Genomic DNA, 24,606 nt, shown 5'->3' with positions numbered 1-24,606 from the left:
TAGATACAAGCATCTAAATGAGATAGCAACTAGGTGAACAGTAGTCCAGAAAATTATCTTATATTTATATAGTTAGTCATTTTACAGTAACAACAGGGAAAGGTTACACTAATCAAGATCCAAATTCCGCCTCTTGACAGCTTTACCTTAGGAAAGTCATCTAAATTAGTTTCCAGACTGCAAAACATATTGTCTGGTTCACAAAAATGCCTCTAAGAATCAAATGGTTAAGAAATCTACAGCTAGTTCTTTAAGGCCTGTGCAGTGGCTCACACCTGTAATCCCAGCTCTTTGGGAGGCCAAGGTGGGGAGAATCACAAGGTTAGGAGTTCGAGAGCAGCCTGGCTAATATGGTGAAACCCCATCTCTACTAAAAATACAAAATTAGCCAAGTGTGGTGGCATATGCCTGTAATCCCAGCTATTCAAGAGGCTGAGGCAGGAGAATCGCCTGAACCTGGGAGGCAGAGGTTGCAGTAGGCCAAGATTGTGCTACTGAACTCCAGCCTGGGCGACAGAGGGATACTCCGTTGAAAGAAGAAAGAGAGGAGAGAAAGAGAGAGAAAGAAAGAAAGAAAAAGAGAAAGAAAGAGGAAGGAAGGAAGGAGACAGGAGAAGGAAAGGAAAAAGAAAGGAAAGAAAAAAGAATGAAATCTACAAATGTAAATTAACATTATACATTAGAAAGCATAATATTAACAGTCATGCATATCAAGCCACTTAATTTTATTATTTTCATTAGATTAGAATGGTAACACTGATGTTATAATCTACACTAAATTTCATCCTTTGAAAGTCAAAGGTCAGGCAGGGCACAGTGGTTCGTGCCTGTAATCCCAGCACTTTGGGAGGTTGAGGTAGGTGGACTGTTTGAGGTCAAGAGTTTGAAACCAGCCTGTCTCAACAGGGCAAAAATTAGCTGGGTGTCATGACATGCACCTTGCAGTTCCAGCTACTCAGGAGGCTGAGGTGGGAGGATCGTCTAAGACCAGGAGATGGAGACTGTGGTGAGCCATGATCCTGTCACTGCACTCCAGCCTGGGAGGCAGTGAGACTGTCTCAAAAAAAGAAAGAAAAAAAAAAAAGGCGAACATCACCCAGAAATAAAACAAATTAACAGTCCAAGCAACAAAGGTATGTCCCTTTTGCCTCAGGACAATACCACTACCCCCAACTACCACACAGAACTTTGTATAGTAGTTGACAGAAAAGAGGCAAATTTTTTAAATAAATTCTGATTTTTTTTTTTTAAAGCATTTTCACTGATTATGGAACAACCTACATAACACAAACACGGGCACTTAAAAAAATCTAATATTTTAATCCTCTGTAAGGATCGGAGAAAACCATCCTTTTAAGCTATAAATGACATTAAATAAGATAAAACCTAAATCAAGGTACCATTCATTAGATAGATGTTCTCAACAAGATACCGTAAAATTAAGATTATATATTACAGTATGTTCCTATTGTCTTAGTTTAAACGGCAAAATGTAATGCCCAGTGTAAATTAAATTACTATATACCAAATGAATTAAATCATGAGGACTTCAACTTATTGCCTTAAACCATTTCTGTAAATTTATAAACAAGGTTCCACAGAATTTATTTTTTCATACAAGGCTTTCTTATTGCTGTGCATATCTTCATAATCAAAAATGGAAAAAATGCTTGTTAAATGTTTAGTTCACTATGTATTTTAGAGAATTATCATGAATGTCAACTTGCATTATGTACTTAGTCAATAACCTAAGTAACAAAAACTCAAGGATATCTGGTGTATGGCTATATATCACTTCCTATTCATTTTTCAACTGGGGCCTCAATAAACATGATCTTTGGGGACCATGTGACTGCATTATAACTAAAATCACATTGTAAGGACCTGCCAATACATATGACAATTAAAACTCCTTGGATAGAGTCCTAGATAAATCCACACACAACAGATTTCGCACTATGAAGGTTCACGTTATTACACTCTGGTGCTCACTGACAATCTGTTCTACTTCTCTTATTTCTAAGAATTTCTACCATAGAAAAACGTCTTATTTTTCTACATCAAGCATCCTTAGGTCAAGGACACCTCCCTCATCTCAGATACATTTAAATGAAATTGCATGAAGCACTATACAGTATATGCATCTCCCTATAGATTTTACAAGAATGAACAAGATTAACATACACGTTTGCCAGGTTATATCAAGCAAAATGATGCTGCAATTTAGTCACCTTAACTGACGCATTTAGCCACACAAATGTTCAACTAATTTCCCTCATAAAAACTGACACAAAAATTTAAGATTTAGTTGTTGTGGATGGCAAGAAGTATCTCACATCTGAAGACTTGTTAATATTTGGTGAAGACTTTACAAAATCAAAGAATAGAAAATGTTATGGATCCACATGTATCTGTCAAAGCACAGTATTAATAAACAGCCAATTAATAATTAAAGCGCACCAAATCGAGGGGCAAAAGATTTCACGAGATCCCCCACAGAGGCCAAGGCAGGAAGATCTCTGAGGTCAGGAGTTTTGAGATCAGCCTGGGCACTATAGCGAGGCCCCATCTCTACAAAAAAGAGAGCGCGGAGAAGAGAGAGAGAGAGAGAGAGAGAGAGAGAGAAGAGAGAGAAGAGAGAGAGAGAAGAGAGGAGAGGGAGAGAATCCCCCATAACTGCGGCCCTCCCCCAGCCTTGCTGTTAAAACTATTTCCTCCGAACAGCTCTGAAAGAGTTTGCCAACCAGAGTAAAATCACTTCGCAGAGATAAACGAGCGGAAACGTATTTAGAGGAGAACGCGGAAGCAAGGGGAGCGGGACGCGGAGCCCCCACGTTCCCGGACCCAGATAGCAGCGGCAGCCAGGGGCGAGCATGTGCTGATCGCGGCAAGAAGCGCGGGCCTCCAGAGCCACCTCCCGGGGCGCAGGGCCCCGCCCGGCTTGACCCTCCCGGTTCATTCATTCTGCACCCGCGGCTGCCGCACCTCCGCGCCCCTGTCGGGGCCGAGAAGAGGGGCCCGGTGGCCGAGGGACCCTGTCGGGCCACAACCCCCGCCCGGAGTCCGAGCCCCCACCGCGATTCCCGCGCGCCCAAGGCCTCCGCCGTGGGGTGGTCTGAGAAACTACGGAGGCCCGCACCCAAGCCCAGAGCCCCGCAGCCTTGCTGCTCCACCCTCCGCCGGGGCTCGGGCCAGGACTCCCTAGCGCGACGGGCGGCCGCCTGGAAGCCCCCGGTCCCCGCTGCCCGGCTGCCCCGCCGCGGCCGGAAGTCTCCCCGGCGCCCCCTCCCCAGCACCCGACTTCCCTCTCCGCCGCGTCCAGACCCTCTCAGCGCCGGCTCAGGCCTCCCAGCGCGGGCCGCGAGCCGAAGGAGGCGAGAGGCCGTGCTGCCCGCCCAGCCGAGCCGACAAGAGCAGAGCGGAGGGCTGGAGGCCGGCCTGGGCGGTTACCTTGATGATCCTGCGGGGCAGCCCGGCCATCTTGTCAGAACCCGAGTTTGGCCTCTGGTCTCGTCTCCGGCTCCGCTCGCCTCACGCACGAGTGGAAGTCCCGAGCTCCACTTCCGGGGGACGTTACCGCGCCCGTCGCCGAAGCCGCCGCCGAGGCCCCTCGGGAAATGTAGTCCCTGCTCGGGCGCGGGCTTGGGCACGGGCGGGCTTCCCTCCGACCTGGCCCCCTCCCCCGCGAGCCCCGCCCCAACCTCGGCCGGGGGTGGCGGAAGTGACGCGCCGCGGCGAGGCAGGGACTTAAGAGAGGCGGCGCGGAGCTATGGCGCTCGTGGCCGAGCCTGCCCACGACGGTGGTAATGCGCGGCGCGCGGGTGCGCGCGCAAGCCTCTTAACCGTAGCCACGCCCGCGCCGGTGGGCGACGTAACAGAGGAACATAGGCCCGGCCTCCTACATAGGCCATTCATTCTTTCGCGCGTTCGTTCATTCAGCTCTGCCTGCATTGCGCGCGTTCTCGGCTGGCACTGCAGTGAACGACTGCGGTGGGGCTGATCCGCTTAGTCTTTCCTCAAAGCTCAAAGGGAGGGTAAGACCGAAACTCGGTGGCAAAGCTCTGACTGGGGGTCTTTTCAGTTACCCACACCCTGTTGAGGGAATTTTGATGTTTAAATTGTATAAATCGGACCTCTTACACGCCCCTTGGGCCTCAGGTAGTCTGAAGGAAAAGGATTTGGAGCGAGTCGGAGGCGGGAAAAACGGTTGTGAACGCCTGGACCTAGCGGCCAAGACAGAATTGCTAACAGGACGAATGACCAAGGAAAGGTTTAAAGAACCCAGAGTAATCCGTAAACGAGAGATTACCCATGGAGTGCGAGGTCTTATGAGAGAATTAGAGTGGGGGTGCCCGAAAATTGAATTGCTGGGGAAGCATTTTGTCTTGATGCTGGATGGCTTGCTGTGTGATGGACTGTTTTGCAAGCATTTTACTTCATCTTCACAGCAGTCGTAAGGAGGAGGTGTTATTTCCATTTTACAAATGAGGCTTAGAGAGTTAACTTTTTCCGAGGTTGTGGGAGGAGAAAGTGGAGCTGTTTTGTCCCCAGGCAGGTCTGCCAAGACCTGGCCCTTAGCTACTTAACCACAGTGCTTCCTAGCACGGTAACAGACAGTAGATGGTGAATAAATGTAGACAGGGCTGACCATGCCCTCCGAGAACTTAGATTCCAATGGAGTAGAAAGACAAGTAAGGGGCCAGGAGCGGTGGCTCACGCCTGTAATCCCAGCACTTTGGGAGGCCAAGGCGGGTGGATCACGAGGTCAAGAGATCGAGACCATCCTGGTCAACATGGTGAAACCCCGTCTCTACTAAAAATACAAAAAATTAGCTGGACATGGTGGCGCGTGCCTGTAATCCCAGCTACTCAGGAGGCTGAGGCAGGAGAATTGCCTGAACCCAGGAGGCGGAGGTTGCGGTGAGCCGAGATCGCGCCATTGCACTCCAGCCTGGGTAACAAGAGCGAAACTCTGTCTAAAAAAAAAAAAAAAAGAAAGACAAGTAAACGATTAGTTACAATCCAATGCGTTAAATGCTGTAATAGAGGTTCCTCCAAGGTGCTATTTTAGCAGAGAGGCATTACCTGCTTGAGAACTCAGGGAAGCCTTCTTGAAGAAGTGGAGTACTAAATGATGAATAAGAACCTATCAGACATGGTAGGGAAGAGGATGCCAAGCATAGGAAATGGCCCATGAAATGACATTATGAGAGAGACAAAATAGTGCACTAAAGAAACTGGAACTCTGAATGCAAGAAACCTGCTAAGAACAATGAGAAATACTTTGTGCTGGCACGATGCTAAATGATTACATAGAATAGTATATCATTTAATTATAAGGCAGATGAGGTAGGCTCTATTATTGATAGAACGTATTAGATGAGAAGCCAAGGCTCAGAGGGTAATAATGAGAATTTCAAATAACCAGAAGTCTGAAATAGGTGGTTCTGTGACTAGAAGAATCTGTAAATGTAAATGAGACTGGACAAAGGTACTTTTCAGAATATTTTTTAAAGGACCCAGGATAATTCATGCTGGTAGGCAGAATAGCAGAGCACTATTGTGTTGGAAGTGCATAGGTCTGCCGTCTGGACAGGGCTTGGCAGCAAAGCACACTCTCCTTGTGTTGCATCAGCCTGCGCAGACAGAAGATTGACTTCCGTGATGGTTCACAAGGTGGGCAAGTTGGTACTGGCTGTTAGTTTCACTCCAAGTGAGCCTCTTCCTGGGGCATCTTGGGCTTCCCCACTGCATGGTGGCTGGGCTCCAAGAGTAAGTGTTGCAGCAAGCTAAAATGGATGCTAAATAGCCTTTTTTGACCTAGCCATGCAAATTACATGGCCTCATGGAAGTCAGATGGCATCACAATAACCATAATCCAGCAGTCAACCAGCCACAAAACCCACCCTGTCTCAGGGGCAGGGGACATGGACACCACCTCTTTTTTGTTTTTCTTTGTTTGTTTTTTAGTAGAGATGGGGTTTCACCATGTTAGCCAGGATGGTCTTGATCTCCTGACCTCGTGATCTGCCCACCTCAGCCTCCCAAAGTGCTGTAAAGGTGTGAGCCACCGCGCCCATCCGGATATAACCTCTTGAACAGGGAGCTGCAAGACTCTGGAAACTAGCAGAATATATGTGATGGAAAGTATGGTTGTGGCCAACTTTGGAAAACAAACTTCCCATCAGAGTATGCTTACCAGCCACCTGCCTTGGAATCACCTGGGGTGCTGGTTTAAAAAAAAAATCCTGGCGCTAGAGCCCTTCTCCCAGGGATTCTAATTCTCTAGGTCAGTGCTGAGACCTGGGAATCTGCATTTATACATCGGGGTAATTTTGATGGATACTAACATTTAAAGACAAAAAAATTCTGAACAAATGAGAACAAAAAAAATGATAAGCAAAACAAAAAAAGGTGCCAAGTGCTTTTCTTTCTTTTTTTCTGAGACGGAGACTCACTCTGTCGCCCAAACTGAAGAGCAGTAGTATGATCTCGGCTTACTGCAACCTCTGCTTTCAGGATTCAAGCAGTTCTCCTGCCTCAGCCTCCAGAGTAGCTGAGATTACAGGCATGCATCACCACCCCTGGCTAATTTTTGTATTTTTAGTAGAGATGGAGTTTCACCATGTTGGCCAGGCTGATCTCGAACTCCTGGCCTCAAGTGATCCACCTGCCTCAGCCTCCCAAAGTTCTGGGATTACAGACTGAGCCACTACGCCAAGCCTCCTTTTGACTATTTTCTATCAGAACAGACCATAAGTATCATTCAGGTTAAGAGTGAGAGTTCTGGAGCCCCCAGCCTGGGTTTGAAAACATACTTTGCTTAGTTTCTCTGTCCTTCATTTTCTTCACCTATATTTAATAGTGAATATAGGTGGTTGTCATGAAGTTTAAATGATATAATTTGTATAAGGCATTTACAACAATATGCAGCACTTGGCAATCACTATTATTTTTTATAATTTGATAGAACCATGTATAGTTTTCTTTAGGAAACCAGATTTTTAAAACTTAATAGTATAACCTTGTTTGATAGAGATTGGTTTGATGGCATGAAATTCTCTGAGAGTATTATTTAAAATATACATTTTCCCTGTCTCTCCAAATTGTTTTTTCTGTTCTTTACCTCTTGAGGACAGCTCAGACTACACTCATCTGGAAACTAAAATCTGAACTTCTGATTCATATAAATCCTGTGGAACAGGATATTTTCTGGAAGAACAGGTTGCACAGAGCTGAGATAAGTTTCTCGAATTAGAAGGCTAGTTAAGAATCCTATTTACTATATCTAATACAGAGATAGACCACAAAACAGTGGCTACCCGAGTAGGTTGTGGGATGGAGTGATGGAGAATCAGAGATGTAGTTAAGAGGATACGAAGTAGCAGACACTTAGGATGAACAAGTCTAGAGAGCTAATGTACATGAAAGCTATAGGTAGTAAGTTTACACTATATGTGAGATTCATGCTAAATAAGTACTCTTGTCACAAAAACAAAAAAATAGGTAACTGTGTGAGATGATGGATATGTTAATTTGCTTCCAAATAGTAACCTATTTACTACTGATACACAATGTATTCCATACCATCATGTTGTAGACCTTCAATATACACAATAATTTTTGGGGGCCAGGCACAGTGGCTCACCCCTATGACCCCAGCACTTTGGAAGGCTGAGGCGGGTGGATCACTCGAGGTCTCTACAAAAAGTACAAAATTAGCCAGGTGGCGCATGCCTGTAATCCCAGCTACTTGGGAGACTGAGACAGGAAAATCGCTTGAACCCAGGAGGCGGAGTTTACAGTGAGCCAAGATGACACCATTGCACTCCAGCCTGGACAACAAGAGCTAAACTCTGTCTCAAAAAAAAAAAAAAAAAGAGACAGAGTCATCTCACTTGTTGCCCAGGCTGGAGTACAGTGGTATAAACATGGCTGACTGCAGCCTCAGCCTCCACCACCTGGGCTCAAGTGAGCCTCAGCCTCCTGAGAAGCTGGGACTACAGGTACACACCACCACCATGCCTGGCTAATTTTTAAATTTTTTTAGAAACGGGTTCACCATGTTGCCTAAGATGGTCTTGAACTCCTGGGCTTAAGCAACCCCTCCTGCCTCAGCCTCCTAAAGTGCTGTGAGCCACCTTTCCTGGACAAAACTTATTTTTAAAAATCCTGTTTACTATACTCATAAAATATGGATAAAATAGGATATCTAAAAAACTAATTGATCATGTACCTCATATATACCTACTATATACCCACAAAACATTTTTTTTTTTTTTTTTTGAGATGGAGTTTTGCTGTTGTTACCCAGACTGGAATGCAACGGCACGATCTCGGCTCACCGCAACCTCCGCCTCCTGGGTTCAAACAATTCTCCTGCCTTAGCCTCCCAACTAGCTGGGACTACAGGCACGTGCCACCATGTCCAGCTAATTTTTGTATTTTTAGTAGAGACAGGGTTTCACCATGTTGACCAGGATGGTCTCGATCTCTTGACCTCGTGATCCACCCGCCTTGGCCTCCCAAAGTGCTGGGATTATAGGCATGAGCCACCGCGCCCGGCCTACAAAACATTTTTTTTAAAAAACTACTTGAATTTCTTCAGAGGTAGGATGTTGAACAGTTAGAGAACAAAGGTAAAAGGGAAGCTTTTTACTCTGTACTCTCATACCTTTTGAATTATGAACATGTGAATGTTTTACCTATTCAAAATGTGAAATACGTATTCAGTTCACTAATTTCAATAGACTGCTCAAGAGGTATTCAAAGCTCTTACAGTGCTGATCAGGAATTATATAATACACTCAAAACTCAGCAAAAAGATGCTGTTCCAGGTCCATGGGACTGAATAAATGATAACAGTGGCCAGATAGCTTCACTAAGCTGAACAGTGCTAGCCAGAACTCTTTTTTTTTTTTTTTTTGAGTGTCTTGCATTGGAACAGAACTCTTATTTTTTATTTTTTTAAGAGACAGGGTCTTGCTCTGCTGCCCCAGGCTGGAGTGCAGTGGCTCAATCATAGTCACTGTAGTCTCCAGCTCCTCCCCACTAAGCCTCCACCATGCCTGTGCAGTTTTTGTAGAGACTCTAATTTTTGTAGAAACTGGGTCTGGCTATGTTGTGCAGGCTGGTCTCAAGCTCCTGGTCTCAAGAAATTCTCCTGCCTCTTCCTCCCAAAATGTTGGACTTAACAGGTGTGAGCCACCACTTCTGGCCCAGAACTCTTTTTTTTTTTTTTTTGAGACAGTCTCGCTCTGTCACCCAGGCTGGAGTGCTCGGCTCACAGCAACGTCTGCCTCCCGGGTTCAAGCAATTCTCCTGCCTCAGCCTCCCAAGTAGCTGGGACTATAGGCATATACCACCATGCCCAGCTAAGTTTTGTATTTTTTAGTAGACATGGAGTTTATCCATGTTGGTCAGGCTGGTCTCAAACTCATGACCTCAAGTAATCTGTCCTCGGCCTCCCAAAGTGCTGGAGTTACACGCGTGAGCCATCATGCCCAGCCCATAACTCTTAGCTAATTAGTCTTTTTTTTTTTTTTTGGTTCTTTGTTAGGCCACACTCTCCTCCTTGTTTCTTTCTAGCCTCTGCTCCTTCTGGGACTCAAAGTGCCAGTGCCTTTGCATTATCTTATAGAGCACAAGCAAGCAAGAATGAATGCTATGTTGGAGGCATTAGAGGAATCCTATTCTATGAGAAACTCTTACTCCCCTAAACAATATTTTACTGCCCCTTGCTGCTTCCTCATTACCCACCTCCAAATATTCCGGGTTTTCTACTTTGGTCCTGTAATGGCAGAGGCCTAAGTACTATTTACCCTATAGGCAATAACTTAGGACATATATGCCTGATCTTCTGAGAGTCAGCAATCTTCTCTATCTTGGTCACCACTGTATCCTGGGCCCAAGTGCAGGGACTGCTACCTGCACACTCTCAAAAAATACTTGACAAGGGAATAAATCAATCAATGCAGGCTGAATATAAACACCTGTTTGAGAATGGTTGCCATAGATTCATGATCCTTAAGTGAACACCTGCAGAAAGCACAGGATGTTTATGTTTATCTCTAAACCTTTCAACTTGACTTCCTGGAGGGCAACAGAGCTTTTCTACAAACTATCTAATGCTTTTCAGAAAAAGAATAGAGTAGTTCAGTTTGGAAAACGGTGTCTTAGTCACCTTTAATAGAGGTCCTATTTCAATTTATATGCAATTGTCATCAGGCAGAAGTATTTGTAAGTTCCCTTATTGTTTCTTGCAGCCTAGGGAAACTGTTTCGTGGGCGATCAAGACAGAAGAAATCTGTGAGAGGAGAGGGTTCATGAACACTGACTGAAACAGGCAGTGGGTGGGTGCGGGTGTGGGAAGAAAAGACTGCACACTGATTTTTAAAAAGAAAGAAAAATTGCCTGGTAGCTTATATTCATGCCTTCAACATAAGTCATTGAGCACTTACAAACTGTTCACCAATAGAATACCAGCCTGTAAGAAGGACCTGTGTGGGATCTTCCAGGATTGTAGGCAGTCCCTAAGAAGTGTTTTCTCATGTGGAAGACCCTGGGAAACGTGAGACCCAGGAGAATCAGAGTAATACAGTTTAGCTTTGTTTCGTGTTTTATGCTTTACAAAGCGTTTCTGGGCCAGGCGCGATGGCTCATGCCTGTAATCCCAGCACTTTGGGACTCCGAGGCAGGCGGATGACTAGGTCAAGAGATCGAGACCATCCTGGCCAACATGGTGAAACCCCGTCTCTACTAAAAATACAAAAATTAGCTGGGTGTGGTGGCATGCACCTGTGGTCCCTGCTACTCGGGAGGCTGAGGCAGGAGAATCCCTTGAACCCGTGAGGCAGAGGTTGCAGTGAATTGCACCACTGCACTCCAGCCTGGTGACAGAGTAAGACTCTGTCTCCAAAAAAAAAAAAAAAGTGTTTCTGAATGTTATCTCACCCAGGGACAGCCTTTAAGTACCTTTAAGTGCATCTACCACTACAACAATTCTACAGGACCCATCATTGATTCTGCAACGTTTCTCTAAAAGTAGATGGAGCCAGGCATGGTGGCTCAAGCCTGTAACCCCAGCACTTTGGGAGGCCAAGGTAGGCAGATCACTTGAGGTCACGGGTTTGAGACCAGCTTGGCCAACATGATGAAACTCCCATCTCTACTAAAAATACAAAGAAAATTAGCTCAGCATGGTGACATACACCTGTAATCCCAGCTACTCAGGAGGCTGAGGCATGAGAACCGCTTGAACCTGGGAGGCAGGAGAATCCCTCAAACCCAGGAGGTGGAGGTTACAGTGAGTCGAGATTGCACAACTGCACTCCAGCCTAGGTGACAGATCCAAGACTCTGCCTCAAAAAATAATAATAATAGATAAATAAATAAAATGAAAGTAGATGGAGGGGGTGTCCCACACATATATTTGTCTCCTTTCTCTGGGCCAGTTCTTAGTGGAAACAGGATTCCAGAGGTTAGTGACTCAAGACATTTGGCCAGAAGCCTGGCTGGAACAAGAACTCTGCAAAGTAGAGCTGACTCCTCCACCTGTGTGCCAGCCACCCTTTCAGGTTCCCAGGAGAACTGTTTGCTTTCCACATCCTTGGGCTTCAGTTGCTTCTTAACTCTGCCAGTGACTGCCTACTCAGCCCCTACCCAGCCTAAACTGTTCTCCCATTTCCTCCCACCTGGGGTGCCCCATACAAGTTTCTTTCCAGTTCACTCCCATCACCTTTCTTCCTCCCTCACCATCACCTGTCTGTCTCAAGTCTGATTGGTTTCTCCTATGTTTCTCGATTATGTCACTTGCTGTCTGCAAAAAACTGCTCACCTGGTTCTAGTATGATTAGAAATGTTTTTGAAATCTGTTTTTCTTCTCAGTACAGTGATTTGGGATCAGATATACCCTGAAACAGATGTTTTGAAACTTTGGACTGCTTGCTCACCTGAGAGGCTAGTTGAACATACCGGTGCAGGGACTCCACCCAAGGTCTTCTGTGTTCAAGACACAGTCCCCATGTATCTGTGTTTTTAACAAGCTCCCTAGGGACCACTGAAGGGTCTAAAGCTTGAGAGTCAATCATATTATCTGATCTTTTCAAGAAAAGCAAAACAGTTGCAACAGGAACCTTGACTTATAATTTACTTACTCCTGTTTTTCTAAATTCTTCTGACCCAAAACCTGTATCTTTACTCCTGCCTATTCAAATTCCTTTGGTCCAAGTGTGAGATATTTCAGACTGTTGGAGTTTAAGTTGACCGCCAGGTGTTCAGTATTCCAGATTGTTGGATTTTGAGTGTTAAGTTTTGTTCACTTCTTTCCACTCTTGAATTTTTTTTTTTTTTTTTTTTGAGACGGAGTCTCACTCTGTCGCCCAGGCTGGAGTGCAGTGGCACGATCTTGGCTCACTACAGCCTCTGCCTCCCCGGTTCAAGTAATTCTCCTGCCTCAGCCTCCAGAGTAGCTGATACTATGGGTGTCCACCGCCACACCCAGATAATTTTTGTATTTTCAGATTTCACCATGTTGGCCAGGATGGACTTGATCTCCTGATCTCATGATCTGCCTGCCTCGGCCTCCCAAAGTGCCGGGATTACAAGCGTGACCACAGCACCTGGCCTTCCACTCCTGAGATTATAACCAGTTGAAAAACACAACGGATGAAAATTAAAATATTGGTTTCATTATTAATAAATCTGATTGAAAAATATAGCTCTCAATCAGCAGTAGTTGGGCTTACTAATGTTCCCCCACCAGCCCCAGCCCCATAGTTGCAATTATAGCTACATAGTCACTTAGCACAGCTGGTCAACTGCAAGCTCCTTAACCCAAGACAGCAAATGGGAATGCATGAGGCCAGAGGGAGGCACAGAAATAATAAATAAATAAATAAATAAATAAATAAATAAATAAATAAATAAGATTAAAAAAAGGGGAAGCGGGAAAGATAAAAAGCTGAGCAGACTCAGCTCATTAGTTTTAAATTCACCAGTCAGAACACTTATTCCTCTTCTAATCACGAAACCACTTGACTTTTTCTTACGCTTCTGCTTACTTTTTGTTGTTGTTAACAGAGATGCTGTTGTAACATCTCTGTTAACAACAACACAAAAAGTAAGCAGAAGCGTAAGAAAGATGTTATGTGTTCAAGACCAGGCTAGGCAACTTGTTCTCTATTAACATGGGCTTGAACTCCTGACCTTAAGTGATCCTCCTGCCTCAGCCACCCAAAGGCTGGAATTACAGACATGAGCCACCATGCCAGGCCCCTGAAAGCAACCCTAGATCACAATCTGGACAATCTCATCGTTGCTTTGAATGTCCTATAATGGATCATACTTGCACTCCCTCTAACACTGTAATTTTCACATCTGGTTGCCTTTTCACAAGTGCTTCTCCACCCCATCTGCCTGATGGTTTCTTGTCCTCCTCCATGAAGTTTTCTCCATGCTCTCCAAAACACCTTGTTGATCATGTTCTAACGATGGTCACTTGTAATAATCCGTTTACCTGTATTTCTCACCACACTGTGCACCCCTTTAAGGCAGGGAGCACCATATTCTTCTTTATTATGTGTTCAGCAGTAACATAATGGCTGCATATATTCCCTCCTTCTTGCCTTCATTCATTCTGTGCCTAAGATGTATTATACTAGACCACCTATAGGAATTTTTTTTTTTTTTTTTTGAGATAGGGTCTCACTCTGCTGCCTAGGCTGGAGTGCAGTAGTGCCATCATGGTTCACTGCAACCCCGACCTCCTGGGTTCAAGCTATCCTCTCACCTCAGCCTCTTGAGTGGCTGAAACCATTGAAACCGTAGGCACATACCAACATGACTGGCTAATTTTTGTATTTTTTTGAGCCACCAGCCACAACACCTGGTTAAGGAACTAATTTTAAGTTTTTTTTTTTTAAGATAGAGATGAGGTCTTGCTGTGTTGCCCAGGCTGGTCTCGAATTTCTAAGCTCAAGGGATCGTCCTGCCTTGGCCTCCCAAAGTGCTGGGATTACAGGCATGAGCCACCGTGCCTGGCCTAGGAAGTATTTTTTTTTTTTTTTTTTTTGATGAACAAGGTAGGATCTCTGATCTTGAATTTACATTTTTGTTTTTGTTTTTTTTTTTGAGATGGAGTTTCACTCTTGCTGCCCAAGCTGGAGTGCAATGGCGTGATCTTGGCTCACTGTAACCTGCCTCCTGGGGTCAAGCAGTTCTCCTGCTTCAGCTTCCCAAGTAGCTGGGATTATAGGCGCCTGCCACCACGCCCAGCTAATTTTGTGTTTTTAGTAGACATGAGTTTGCACCATGTTGGTCAGGCTGGTCTCAAATGCCTGACCCCAGGTCATCTACCAGCCTCAGCCTCCCAAAGTGCTGGGATTACAGGTGTGAGCCACCATGCCTGGCTTGAACTTACATTCTAATAGAAGAAACAGACATTAAAAACTAATACAGTTTGATGTGACAAGTTGTTAAACTGAGATATAGAAGACGCAATGATGAATATATACAAGACACAGAGAAGGCTTCTTCATCCATTCAATTATTCAATAAACATTTATGCTGGGCTCAGTGGCTTACACCTGTAATCCCAGCACTTTGGGAGGCTGAGGCAGGGGGATCACCTGAGGTCAGGAGTTCAAGACCAGCCTGACCAACATAATGAAACCCTGTCTCTACTAAAAATACAAAAATTAGGAGGGCATAATGGTGGATGCCTGTAATCCCAGCTACTTGTGAAGCTGAGGCAAGAGAATTGCTTGACTTCAGGAGGCGGAGGCTGCAGCAAGCCAAGATCATGCCATTGCACTCTAGCTTGAGCAACAGAGCGAGACTCCATCTCAAAAAAAAACCAAAAAACAGGCAGGGCACGGTGGCTCACGCCTGTAATCCCAACACTTTGGGAGGCCGAGACGGGTGGATCACGAGGTCAAGAGATCGAGACCATCCCGGTCAACATGGTGAAACCCCGTCTCTACTAAAAATACAAAAAATTAGCTGGGCATGGTGGTGCGTGCCTGTAATCCCAGCTAGACAGGAGGCTGAGGCAGGAGAATTGCCTGAACCCAGGAGGCGGAGGTTGTGGTGAGCCGAGATCGCGCCCTTGCGCTCCAGCCTGGGTAACAAGAGTGAAACTCCATCTCAAAAAAAAATAAAAACCAAAAAACATTTATTTCCTTAGTGTCCACTAAGTGCCAGGCACTATACTAGATTCTGCAAGTAAAATTATGGGCAAAATCAGACATAGAACTACCCTTATGGATCCAGGCACAGTGGCTCATGCCTGTAATCCCAGCACTTTGGGATGCCAAGACAGGTGGATTACTTGAAGTCAGGAGTTCAAGACCAGCCTGGCTAACACGATGAAACCCCATCTCTACTAAAAATACAAAAAACAAGCTGGGTGTGTGCCTGTATTCCCAGCTACTCAGGAGGTTGAGGCATGAGAATTGCTTGAACCTGGGAGGCAGAGGTTTCAGAGAGCTAACATCGTGCCACTGCACTCTAGCCTGGGTGACAAAGTGAAACTCTGTCTCAAAAGAAAAGAACTACCCTTATGGGCTTATGGGGGATGGGGACATAACATTAATAGAATTATCACAAAGTAAGTGAAAAATATCATGTTAGGGTTCTTGGTTATAGGCATAGAAACTGACTCAGGCTGACTTAAACAGAAAAGGAATTAACTGGGAGGACATCGGGTGGTTCACATGATCACAGGAAAGGCTACAGACCAGGCTCAAAAAACAGACCTGGCATTTCTCCTCCCAAGTTTTCCTTTTTCTGGAGACAGGATCTTGCTCTGTCACCCAGGCTGGAGTGCAATGGTAAGATCATAGCTTACTGCACCTCAAACTCCTGGTTCAAGCAATCCTGCAACCTCAGCCTCAGCCTCCTGAGTAGCTGGGACTACAGATGCACCACCACAGCCAGCTAATTTTTCTTTTTTGTACAGATGGCATCTCGCTATGTTACCCAGGCTGGTCTTGAACTCCTGGCCTTAAGCAGTTTTTCCGCTTGGCCTCCCAAAGTGCTGGTATTACAGGCATGAACAACTATCCTAGCAACCTCCCCAGTTTTCCACTGGACTCTTCTCCTCTGCCCTCTTCTAGGTATAACATTCCCACATCCAGAGCCTTTGGGATTTGTATTTCCATTTCCAAATGAGGTAGGCTGTTAGGTATGGGAGTCTGAGGTCTAATTGTGCTTTATGCCGATTTTCAAATATTCATTCACTTTTCAGCTCCCTCATCCCTCCTGCCTTCCTAAATACTTGATGTCACCAATTCCTCAGCCTTGGTGTAACTTGCATGCTTGACTTTGCTCTACCAAGTCAGGTACGATTCCTATTTCTGTTGGCTTCCATTTTTGTTCTCATTGTTGTTTGGGTGTGATTTTTGAGAGATGAAGGCAAAAACATCTTTAAGTTGATGCATTTTGTTGTCTTTGAGGCAGCTTTCCTACACAAGATTATTCAGATTGTTTTTTCTTTTGAGATGGAGTATTGCTCTGTAGGGAGTGCAGTGGCACAGTCTTGGCTCACTGCAACCTCTGCCTCCCAGGTTCAAGCGATTCTCCTGCCTCAGCCTCCTGAGTAGGTGGGATTACAGACCCAGCTACTTTCTCACCATGCCCAGCTAATTTCTCTACTTTTTAGTAGCGGTGGGGTTTCACCGTGTTAGCCAGGCTGGTCTGGAACTCTTGACCTCAAATAATCCACCTGCCTTGGCCTTCCAAACTGCTGGGATTACAGGCATGAACCACCGTGCCTGGCCATTCACAGATTTTTTAAAAAATAACATTAAATCGATTGAAGTAACAGTAAAGTGTAGTTTTTTATTTTTTTATTTTTTTTGAGACGGAGTCTTGCTGTGTCGCCAGGCTGGAGTGCAGTGGCGCAATCTCGGCTCACTGCAACCTCCGCCTCCTGGGTTCAAGCGATTCTTCCGCCTCAGCCTCCCGAATAGCTGGGACCACAGGTGCGTGCCATCACACCCAGCTAATTTTTTTGTATTTTTAGTGGAGATGGGGTTTCACCATGTTGGCCAGGATGATCTCGATCTCTTGACCTCGTGATCCACCCACCTCGGCCTCCCAAAGTGTTGGGATTACAGGCGTGAGCCACCACGCCCAGCCAGTAAAGTATAGTTTTTCCTCAAGCTTTCAAGTTTGATTTATAGTTCTTCTTCTTCTTCTTTTTTTTTAACTTTAAGTTCTGTGGTACATGTGCAGAATGTGCAGGTTTGTTACATAGGTCTACATGTGCCATGGTGGTTTGCTGCACCTATCAACCCAGCATCTAGGTTTTAAACTCTGCATGCATTAGGTATTTGTCCTAATGCTCTCCCTCCCCTTTCCCCCTGGCTCTCAACAGGCCCCGGTGTGTGATGTTCCCCTCTCTGTCCATGTGTTCTCATTGTTCAGCTGCCACTTACAAGTGAGAACATGAGGTGTTTAGTTTTCTGTTCCTGTGTTAGTTTGCTGAGAATGATAGCTTCCAGCTTCATCCGTTTCCCTTCAAAGGACATGAACTCATTCTTTTTTTTATGACTACAATAGTTCTTACTATTCTATTTATAGACTAGCAACTAAAATAATACTTGAGTAAGTTCAATACATTTAAAGATTAAATATTTTGTTTCTTTTTTTTTAAACAGGGTCTCACCATGTTGCCCAGGCTGGTCGTGAACTCCTGGGCTCAAGCGATCCTCCTGTGTCAGCCTCCCAAAGTGCTGGTATTACAGGCATGAGTCACCATGCCTGGCCATTTAAATATTTAAAGTTGCATTCATAAATTTGGCATATACAATTTTATTTTCCAGCCCTTCATTTTTCTGACTGATAAATATTCTCAAGTACTGAAATAATTCTTATAAATTAAAAAAGCAATCTAAATATGGCAACTCTCCTATTAAATATTCTGATAATGCTTCCAAACTTAATAAACTTTTTTTACACCTTCCAACATTGACTTATAAGTCTAAATGAGCTACCTAAAGACAGTTTTTAAAATTTATTTAAAATTTAATTTAGTTTTAGATTCAAGGAGTGCATGTGTGTGTCTGCTACAAGAGTGTATTTCATACTGGTGGGAATGGATTGGGGTTCTAGGGTATCTTTACCCAAATAGTGAACATTGTACCTGATAGGTAATTTTTCAACCCCAGTCCCCCTGCAAACTTCCTCCCTTTGGGTGGCAATTATTTACATCTTTATGTCCATGTATGCCCATTGTCAAGCTACCACATATAAGTAAGAATATGTGGTATTTGATTTCCTGTTTCTGAGTTAGTTCACTTAGAATAATGGCCTCCAGCCCCATCCATGTTACTGCAAAGGACATGATTTCATTCTTTTTTATGGCTGCAGAGTGTCCCATGAGATATCTATCTATCTATCTATTTATCTATCTATATCACATTTTCTTTATCCAGTCAACTGCTGATGGGCACTTAGGTTGGTTTTATGACTTTGCTATTGTAACTAGTGCTGTGATAAACATATGAGTGCAATTGTCTTTTTTAATGTAATGATTTCTAAGGAAATCATTTTTTACAAAAATTGGGATCACAAATTACAGAAGATATGAAGGACCTGGGAACATGTTAAATTTTGTCCCAAGGATGCACTCAGCAAAGTCCAGAACCTCTGGACTGTGGGAACCTCTTCAGGGCAAACAACCTGGTTTATTTGACAAATAAATACAGGAAAAAAAAAGAGAGAGGAATCGAGGAGAAACTTGTAAATTAAAGAAACTTAAAAGTGATATTAAACAGTTAAAATGAATGGATCTAATTTGGATCCTGATTCAAACAAGCAAAGCAAATTTAAAAGATGACATTTATGAACCATTTGTAAAAAGTTGTATATTCACCAGATGTTTGAGAATGTTAAATAATCCTTGTCAATTTTTAAAAATTGTATAATGACAGATGGTTAAGTTAGAAGAAAGGAGTTCTTACCTATTAGTGATTCTTAGTGAGATAGTTATAGATGAAATTACAGGCTACGTGTGATTCGCTTCAAAATAATGTAGGAGAAGGCACAAGGTGGAAGTACAGATTAAATAAAATTGGCCATGAGTTATCATTGTTGAAGCTGAATGGGAGGTATCCGGTAGTTTATTATACTATTATTTCTAATTTTGTGTATGTTTGAAATTTTCTGTAATAAGAAGTCTTTAAAAATTAGAATAATAGGCCAGGCATAGTGGCTCACACCTGTTCTCTCAGCATTTGGGGAGAATAAGGTGGGGGGATAGCTTAAGCCCAGGAGTTTGAGGCAAGCCTGAGCAATATGGTGAGACCCTATCTCTACATTAAAAAAAAAAATTAGCTGGGCATGGTGGCACACCTGTGGTTCCAGCTACTTGGGAAGCTGAGATGGGAGGATCACTTGAGTCCGGATGTCAAGGCTGCAGTGAGCCATGATAGTACCACTGCCCTCCAGCCTGGGTGACAGAGTGAGAGACCCCATGTAAAAGAAAAGTTAGAATTACAAAGAAACCTAATAGGCCACAAAGTGAATCTAATACATCCTAAGGACTTACACATAGAATACATACACAGAAATCATACATATAATAATATATGGTATGTATATATGTACACACCATATATTATATGTGATGTGTATACATATACACACACAGACATAGATACACACGTATATATCTGTTAATGAAATAAATCAGATCCACCTACAGTGCTATTTTCCAGTATACATGCACACACTCACACGAATGTCTATATCACAGATTGGCATCTGCAGTAGGGTGGGGGGGCAGTCTTGTGTCTTTTGAGACTGGGCCCTTAACCCATGGGAGATGGGAAGATGGAGAGGTCAGGGTAATTTTTACTCTGAGTTACTCCTTTAAGGTCACCTCAGGCTGGCTATGCCCTTCAATTGAAGGTTACTGCTCCTCTCAAGGTAGCCGCTGCAGAACTCTCTTCTTCTGGGCTCTGATAACTGCTCCCCAACTTTGTGCCTTCAGGCCTGGAGGGACACGAAGCAACAGCCAGTTTTACTAAGCCCAAATTCTTCTTCTATTACTACTAGTACTACTGCTGCTGCTGCTACTACCACCACTACTACAAACCCTCCTGAAATCATCCCGATTTGAGTAAGTCATCTGTTTTCTTCTGGGACTCCAACAGATATACCAACCTTTCCAACATTTTTTTTTAAGACAGAGTCTCCTCTGCTGCCCAGGCTGGAATGTAGTAGCACGACCTCAGCTCACTGCAACCTCCAACTCCTGGATTCAAGTGATTCTCCTGCCTCAGCCTCCTGGTAGTCAAAAGGGAAGGCTTTTATTTTAATGCTTAAGAAACAAGTCATCTCCTTAGGATAGATTTTCACAAAAGTTTATTAGTCGAGATTTTGTTAAGCATCTATAAGGTATGATCATGGTTAGCATTGATCGAGTGCTTACTACCTGCTAGGTACTTTGCTAAGCTTTTTGCTCACTTTCTGTTATTCCACCCAACAATTCTATAAAGTGGATTACACATGTGAGCCACCACGCCCAGCCAGAAAACATTATTATTATCTTACTTTTATAAAGGATAAACTGAGACTCAAAAATATTAAATAATTAAATTACCCCAATAACATAGTTAAGAAGGAAGGGGAGATTCAAATTTAGGCAGCTAGATTCTCAGACTCCATTTCTTTTTTTTTTTTTTTTTTTTTTTTGAGACGGAGTTTCGTTCTTGTTACCCAGGCTGGAGTGCAATGGCGCGATCTCGGCTCACCGCAACCTCCGCCTCCTGGGTTCAGGCAAGTCTCCTGCCTCAGCCTCCTGAGTAACTGGGATTACAGGCACGCGCCACCATGCCCAGCTAACTTTTTGTATTTTTAGTAGAGATGGGGTTTCACCATGTTGACCAGGATGGTCTCGATGTCTTGACCTCGTGATCCACCCACCTCGGCCTCCCAAAGTGCTGGGATTACAGGCTTGAGTCACCGCGCCCGGCTTTTTTTTTTTTTTTTTAATTTTTTTAATTTGTTTAATTTTTTTAGAGACGGGGTCTCACTATGTTGCCAGGCTGGAGTGCAGTGGCTATTCACAGGTGCGATCCCACTACTGATCAGCACGGGAGTTTTGACCTACTCCATTTCCGACCTGGGCCGGTTCACCCCTCATTAGGCAACCTGGTGGTCCCCGCTCCCAGGAGGTCACCATATTGATGCCAAAATTAGTGTGGACACCGAATCAGCATAGGGCACTACAGCCCAGAACTCCTGGGCTCATGCAATCCTCCCACCTCAGCCTCCTGAGTAGCTGGGACTACAGGCATGTGCCATCGCACCCCGCTAGACTCCATTTCTTAACCTCTATACTCTACTGCCTACCTAACATTATGCTGGGCCTCCAAGAGCTACAAAGATAAGAATTAAGATGGTTTTGACTGGGCACAGCGGCTCACACCTATAATCCAAGCACTTTGAGAGGCTGAAGGTGGGTGGATCACTTGAGGTCAGGAGTTCGAGACCAGCCTGGGCAACATGATGAAACCCAGTCTTTACAAAAAAACACAAAAAATTAGCCGGGCATGATGGCTTGTGCCTGTAGTCCCAGCCACTAGGGAGGCTGAGGTGGGAGGATTGCTTGAACCTGGGAAGCAGAGGTTGCAATGAGCTGAGATCGCACCAATGCATTCCAGACTGGGTGACAGCACAGGACCCAGGACCCTGTCTTGAAAATGTTAAAAATAATAATAATAAAAAGAAAAAGAAATAAATTTATATTTAAAAAGAAAGAAAGAAGATGGTCCCATACATGGGAAACCCTTTAAGATCTTAAGGATAAAGAAGACATTAAGTGTAAAACTCGTTTGGAGTGTTCATAAGAAAACATTTGAAGGAAAAGTAGTTTCTAACTTGTGATCTGTATTGTACTCAGTAGTATACAGTACAGTTGCATTTTCATCAATGCTAATCCTTTATAGATATTTTCTTGAATCATTTCTGATTTGAATTATTTTGATTCTGTCATTTCAGTTAGGATTAGTTTCCTCTGTTAGTAAAAGACAAAGTATTAGGTTGGTGCAATTTTGCAGCAACCTAATACTTTGTCTTTTACCAACAGAGCAGCAGTTTGTCTTCATAGATTATTTGGCAAATTAAATTCACTTCCTCAGGAAAGCCTTTCCTGTTGTGAGTACACTAGTCAGATGTTCCTGGTACATGCTCCATGACATCCCTTTCCTCTGAGACACTCAACATAATTGTCATAAAATAATTAATCCCATCATTATGTATTTAATATCTGTCACCCTCTGACTATATAATCTGTGAAAACAAGCTGCTGTTCTGGTGTCTGGCAAAAGTTGGTGCAATTACTTTTGCACTAACTTTTGCCATTACTGTTAATGGCAAAAACTGCAATTACCGTAACAGCAGCTTAAACAAAATAAAAGTTTACTTCTCTCTTTTGTAAAAATCTGTGAAGGAAGTCTCAGGAACCTTGCCCACAAAAAAAGTTGTCAAAAATCCAGACGCTTTCCAGCTGACTGCTCCATCATTCCAAGGTCAGGGTCATCCTAGGATTCTAAGATAATGACCATTAAATCCATACTCCAAGAGGAGGGATGAAATAGGGAGCAAAGGGTGCATACCGGTTGTCTTTAAGGAAGTCACATGACCACACTTTGGGTTGCAAGGGAAGCTGAAAAATGTAAATTTATTTATTTATTTATTTGAGGCAGAGTCTCGGTCTGTCACCTGGGCTGGAGTGCAGTGGCATGATCTCGGCTCACTGCTACCTCTGCCTCACAGGTTCAAGCGGTTCTCATGCTTCAGCCTCTTGAGTAGCTGGGATTACAGGTGTGTGCCACCATGCCAGGCTAATTTTTTGTAAAAAATAAAAAATGAAATAAAGTGTGAATTTTGTAATTGTGGGTAACCATATACCCCTGAATTAGGGGTTCTGTTAATACAGAGGAAGGGGAGGAACATCTGTTAGGGATAGCTTGTAGTTTCTGCTGTAGATTTCTCAGTTTCTGGTGGGAACATTTACCCCTATGATTTAAGGTATATCATTTATCTTAACAAGGCAAACCAAGCACTTCTTAAAGAGAACACAATACTTACTAGAAAAACAGGGTCTTGATTTTTGATTAAGTTTGAAATGATGTAGTGTCCTAGAAAGCTTTATTTATTAATTTTTTTTTAGGCCAGTCAGGTGAAGCAGCAGGAGTGGAGAAGGAACAAAGAAATCTGTAACTGGTTGTGATCAATGATTTGTAAATACCACCGCACTTGAATCAGCTGGTTTTTAAGTGTTAGCTGTCAGGAATAACATAACATAAATCTGCCTTTGCCATCAGCCTCGTTGCTTATTCTAGTCACACAGGCCTTATTTATTTATTTATTTAGTCACACAGCCCTTCTCTCCCCTCCCCCCTCCCCTCCCTTCCTCTCCCCTTCCTGTGAGCCTAGCTATGCTGCCCAGGCTTGTCTCAAACTCCTGACTTCAAGCAATCCTCTTGCCTCACCATGCCCCCACCCCTACCACCAGTTGCTGGGATTCTAAGCTGAGTCACCACACCAGCTCTTTTGTTTCTTGGAAGAATCATACTATTTCCTATGTTAGCGCCTTCACATGGGCTGCTACCTCAGGCCCTCTTCATCTGCATCTTCTCCTCTTCCTTCACATTTCTGCTTAAATTCACTTCCTCTGGAAAGCCTTTCCTGTCATGAGTACACTAGTCAGATGTTCCTGGTATGTGCTCCATGCCATCCCTTTCCTCTAACACACTCAACATTATTGTCATAAAATAATCCCATTATTATATATTTAATATCTGTCACCCTGACTATATAATCTGTGAAGACAACTGCTGCTCTGATGTCTGGTACATATAATAGGTCCTCAATAAATATTTATTAGAAAAGTAAATGAATTAGAATAAATTAAAAATCTAGGAGTTTCAGGAAAGCACCTAATAATGAATTAACTTTAAAATGAAAACAATCATCTTGGGAGGCTGAGGAAAGAGAATCGCTTGAGCCCAGGAGTTTGAATCCAACCTAGGCAAAACAACAAGATCCCATTTCAAAAAAAAAAAAAAAGATGAAAGCTATATTGTAAGGATTTCTCTCTCCTTTTCTTTTTTCAGAGACAGGGTTTCACTATGTTGCCCAAGCTGGAGTGGAGTGCAGTGGTGCAATCATGGCTCACTGCAGCCTCAACCTTCTGGGCTCAAGTGATCCTCCCACCTCAGTCTCCTGAGTAGGTGGGACTAGAAGCATATGCCACCACATGTGGCTATTGTTTATATTTTTTGTAGAAACTGGGGCCTCACTATGTCACCTAGGCTGGTCTCGAACTCCTGGGCTCAAGTAATTCTCCTGTCTTGGCCTCCCAAAGTGCTGGGATTACAGGTGTGAGCCACCATGCCCAGACTTCATTTTTAAAATACATAATTTAAAATTTTTTATACTGTTGGGGTCTCACTGTGTGGCCCAGGCTGGTCTCAAACTCCTGGGCTCAAGAGATCTTCCTGCCTTGGCCTCTGATAGTGCTGGATTACAGTCATGAGCTACCATACCCAGTGTAAAGATCTTCAATAATTGAAATAACCCTTTAAGTCCTGA

General features: G+C 43.8%; 1 protein-coding gene across 1 annotated transcript in view; it reads right to left on the bottom strand.

The window, feature by feature from the left end:
- Positions 1-3,576, bottom strand: part of UBE2N (ubiquitin conjugating enzyme E2 N) — a 35,344-nt gene extending 31,768 nt beyond the window's left edge. The window contains exon 1 of the mRNA XM_012469335.3: positions 3,451-3,576. Within this exon, the coding sequence (XP_012324758.1) occupies positions 3,451-3,480 (30 nt within the window). The 5' untranslated portion in view covers positions 3,481-3,576. The remainder of the gene's footprint in view (positions 1-3,450) is intronic.
- Between the last annotated feature and the right edge of the window lie 21,030 nt (positions 3,577-24,606).

This window comes from Aotus nancymaae, unplaced genomic scaffold (assembly GCF_030222135.1).
Source record: "Aotus nancymaae isolate 86718 unplaced genomic scaffold, 86718_ANA_hifiasm-v0.15.2.pri h1tg000016l, whole genome shotgun sequence".
Classification (NCBI taxonomy): domain Eukaryota; kingdom Metazoa; phylum Chordata; class Mammalia; order Primates; family Aotidae; genus Aotus; species Aotus nancymaae.
The sequence above is the reverse complement of the archived record's forward strand: the minus strand, read 5'-3'. Positions and strand labels throughout refer to the sequence as shown.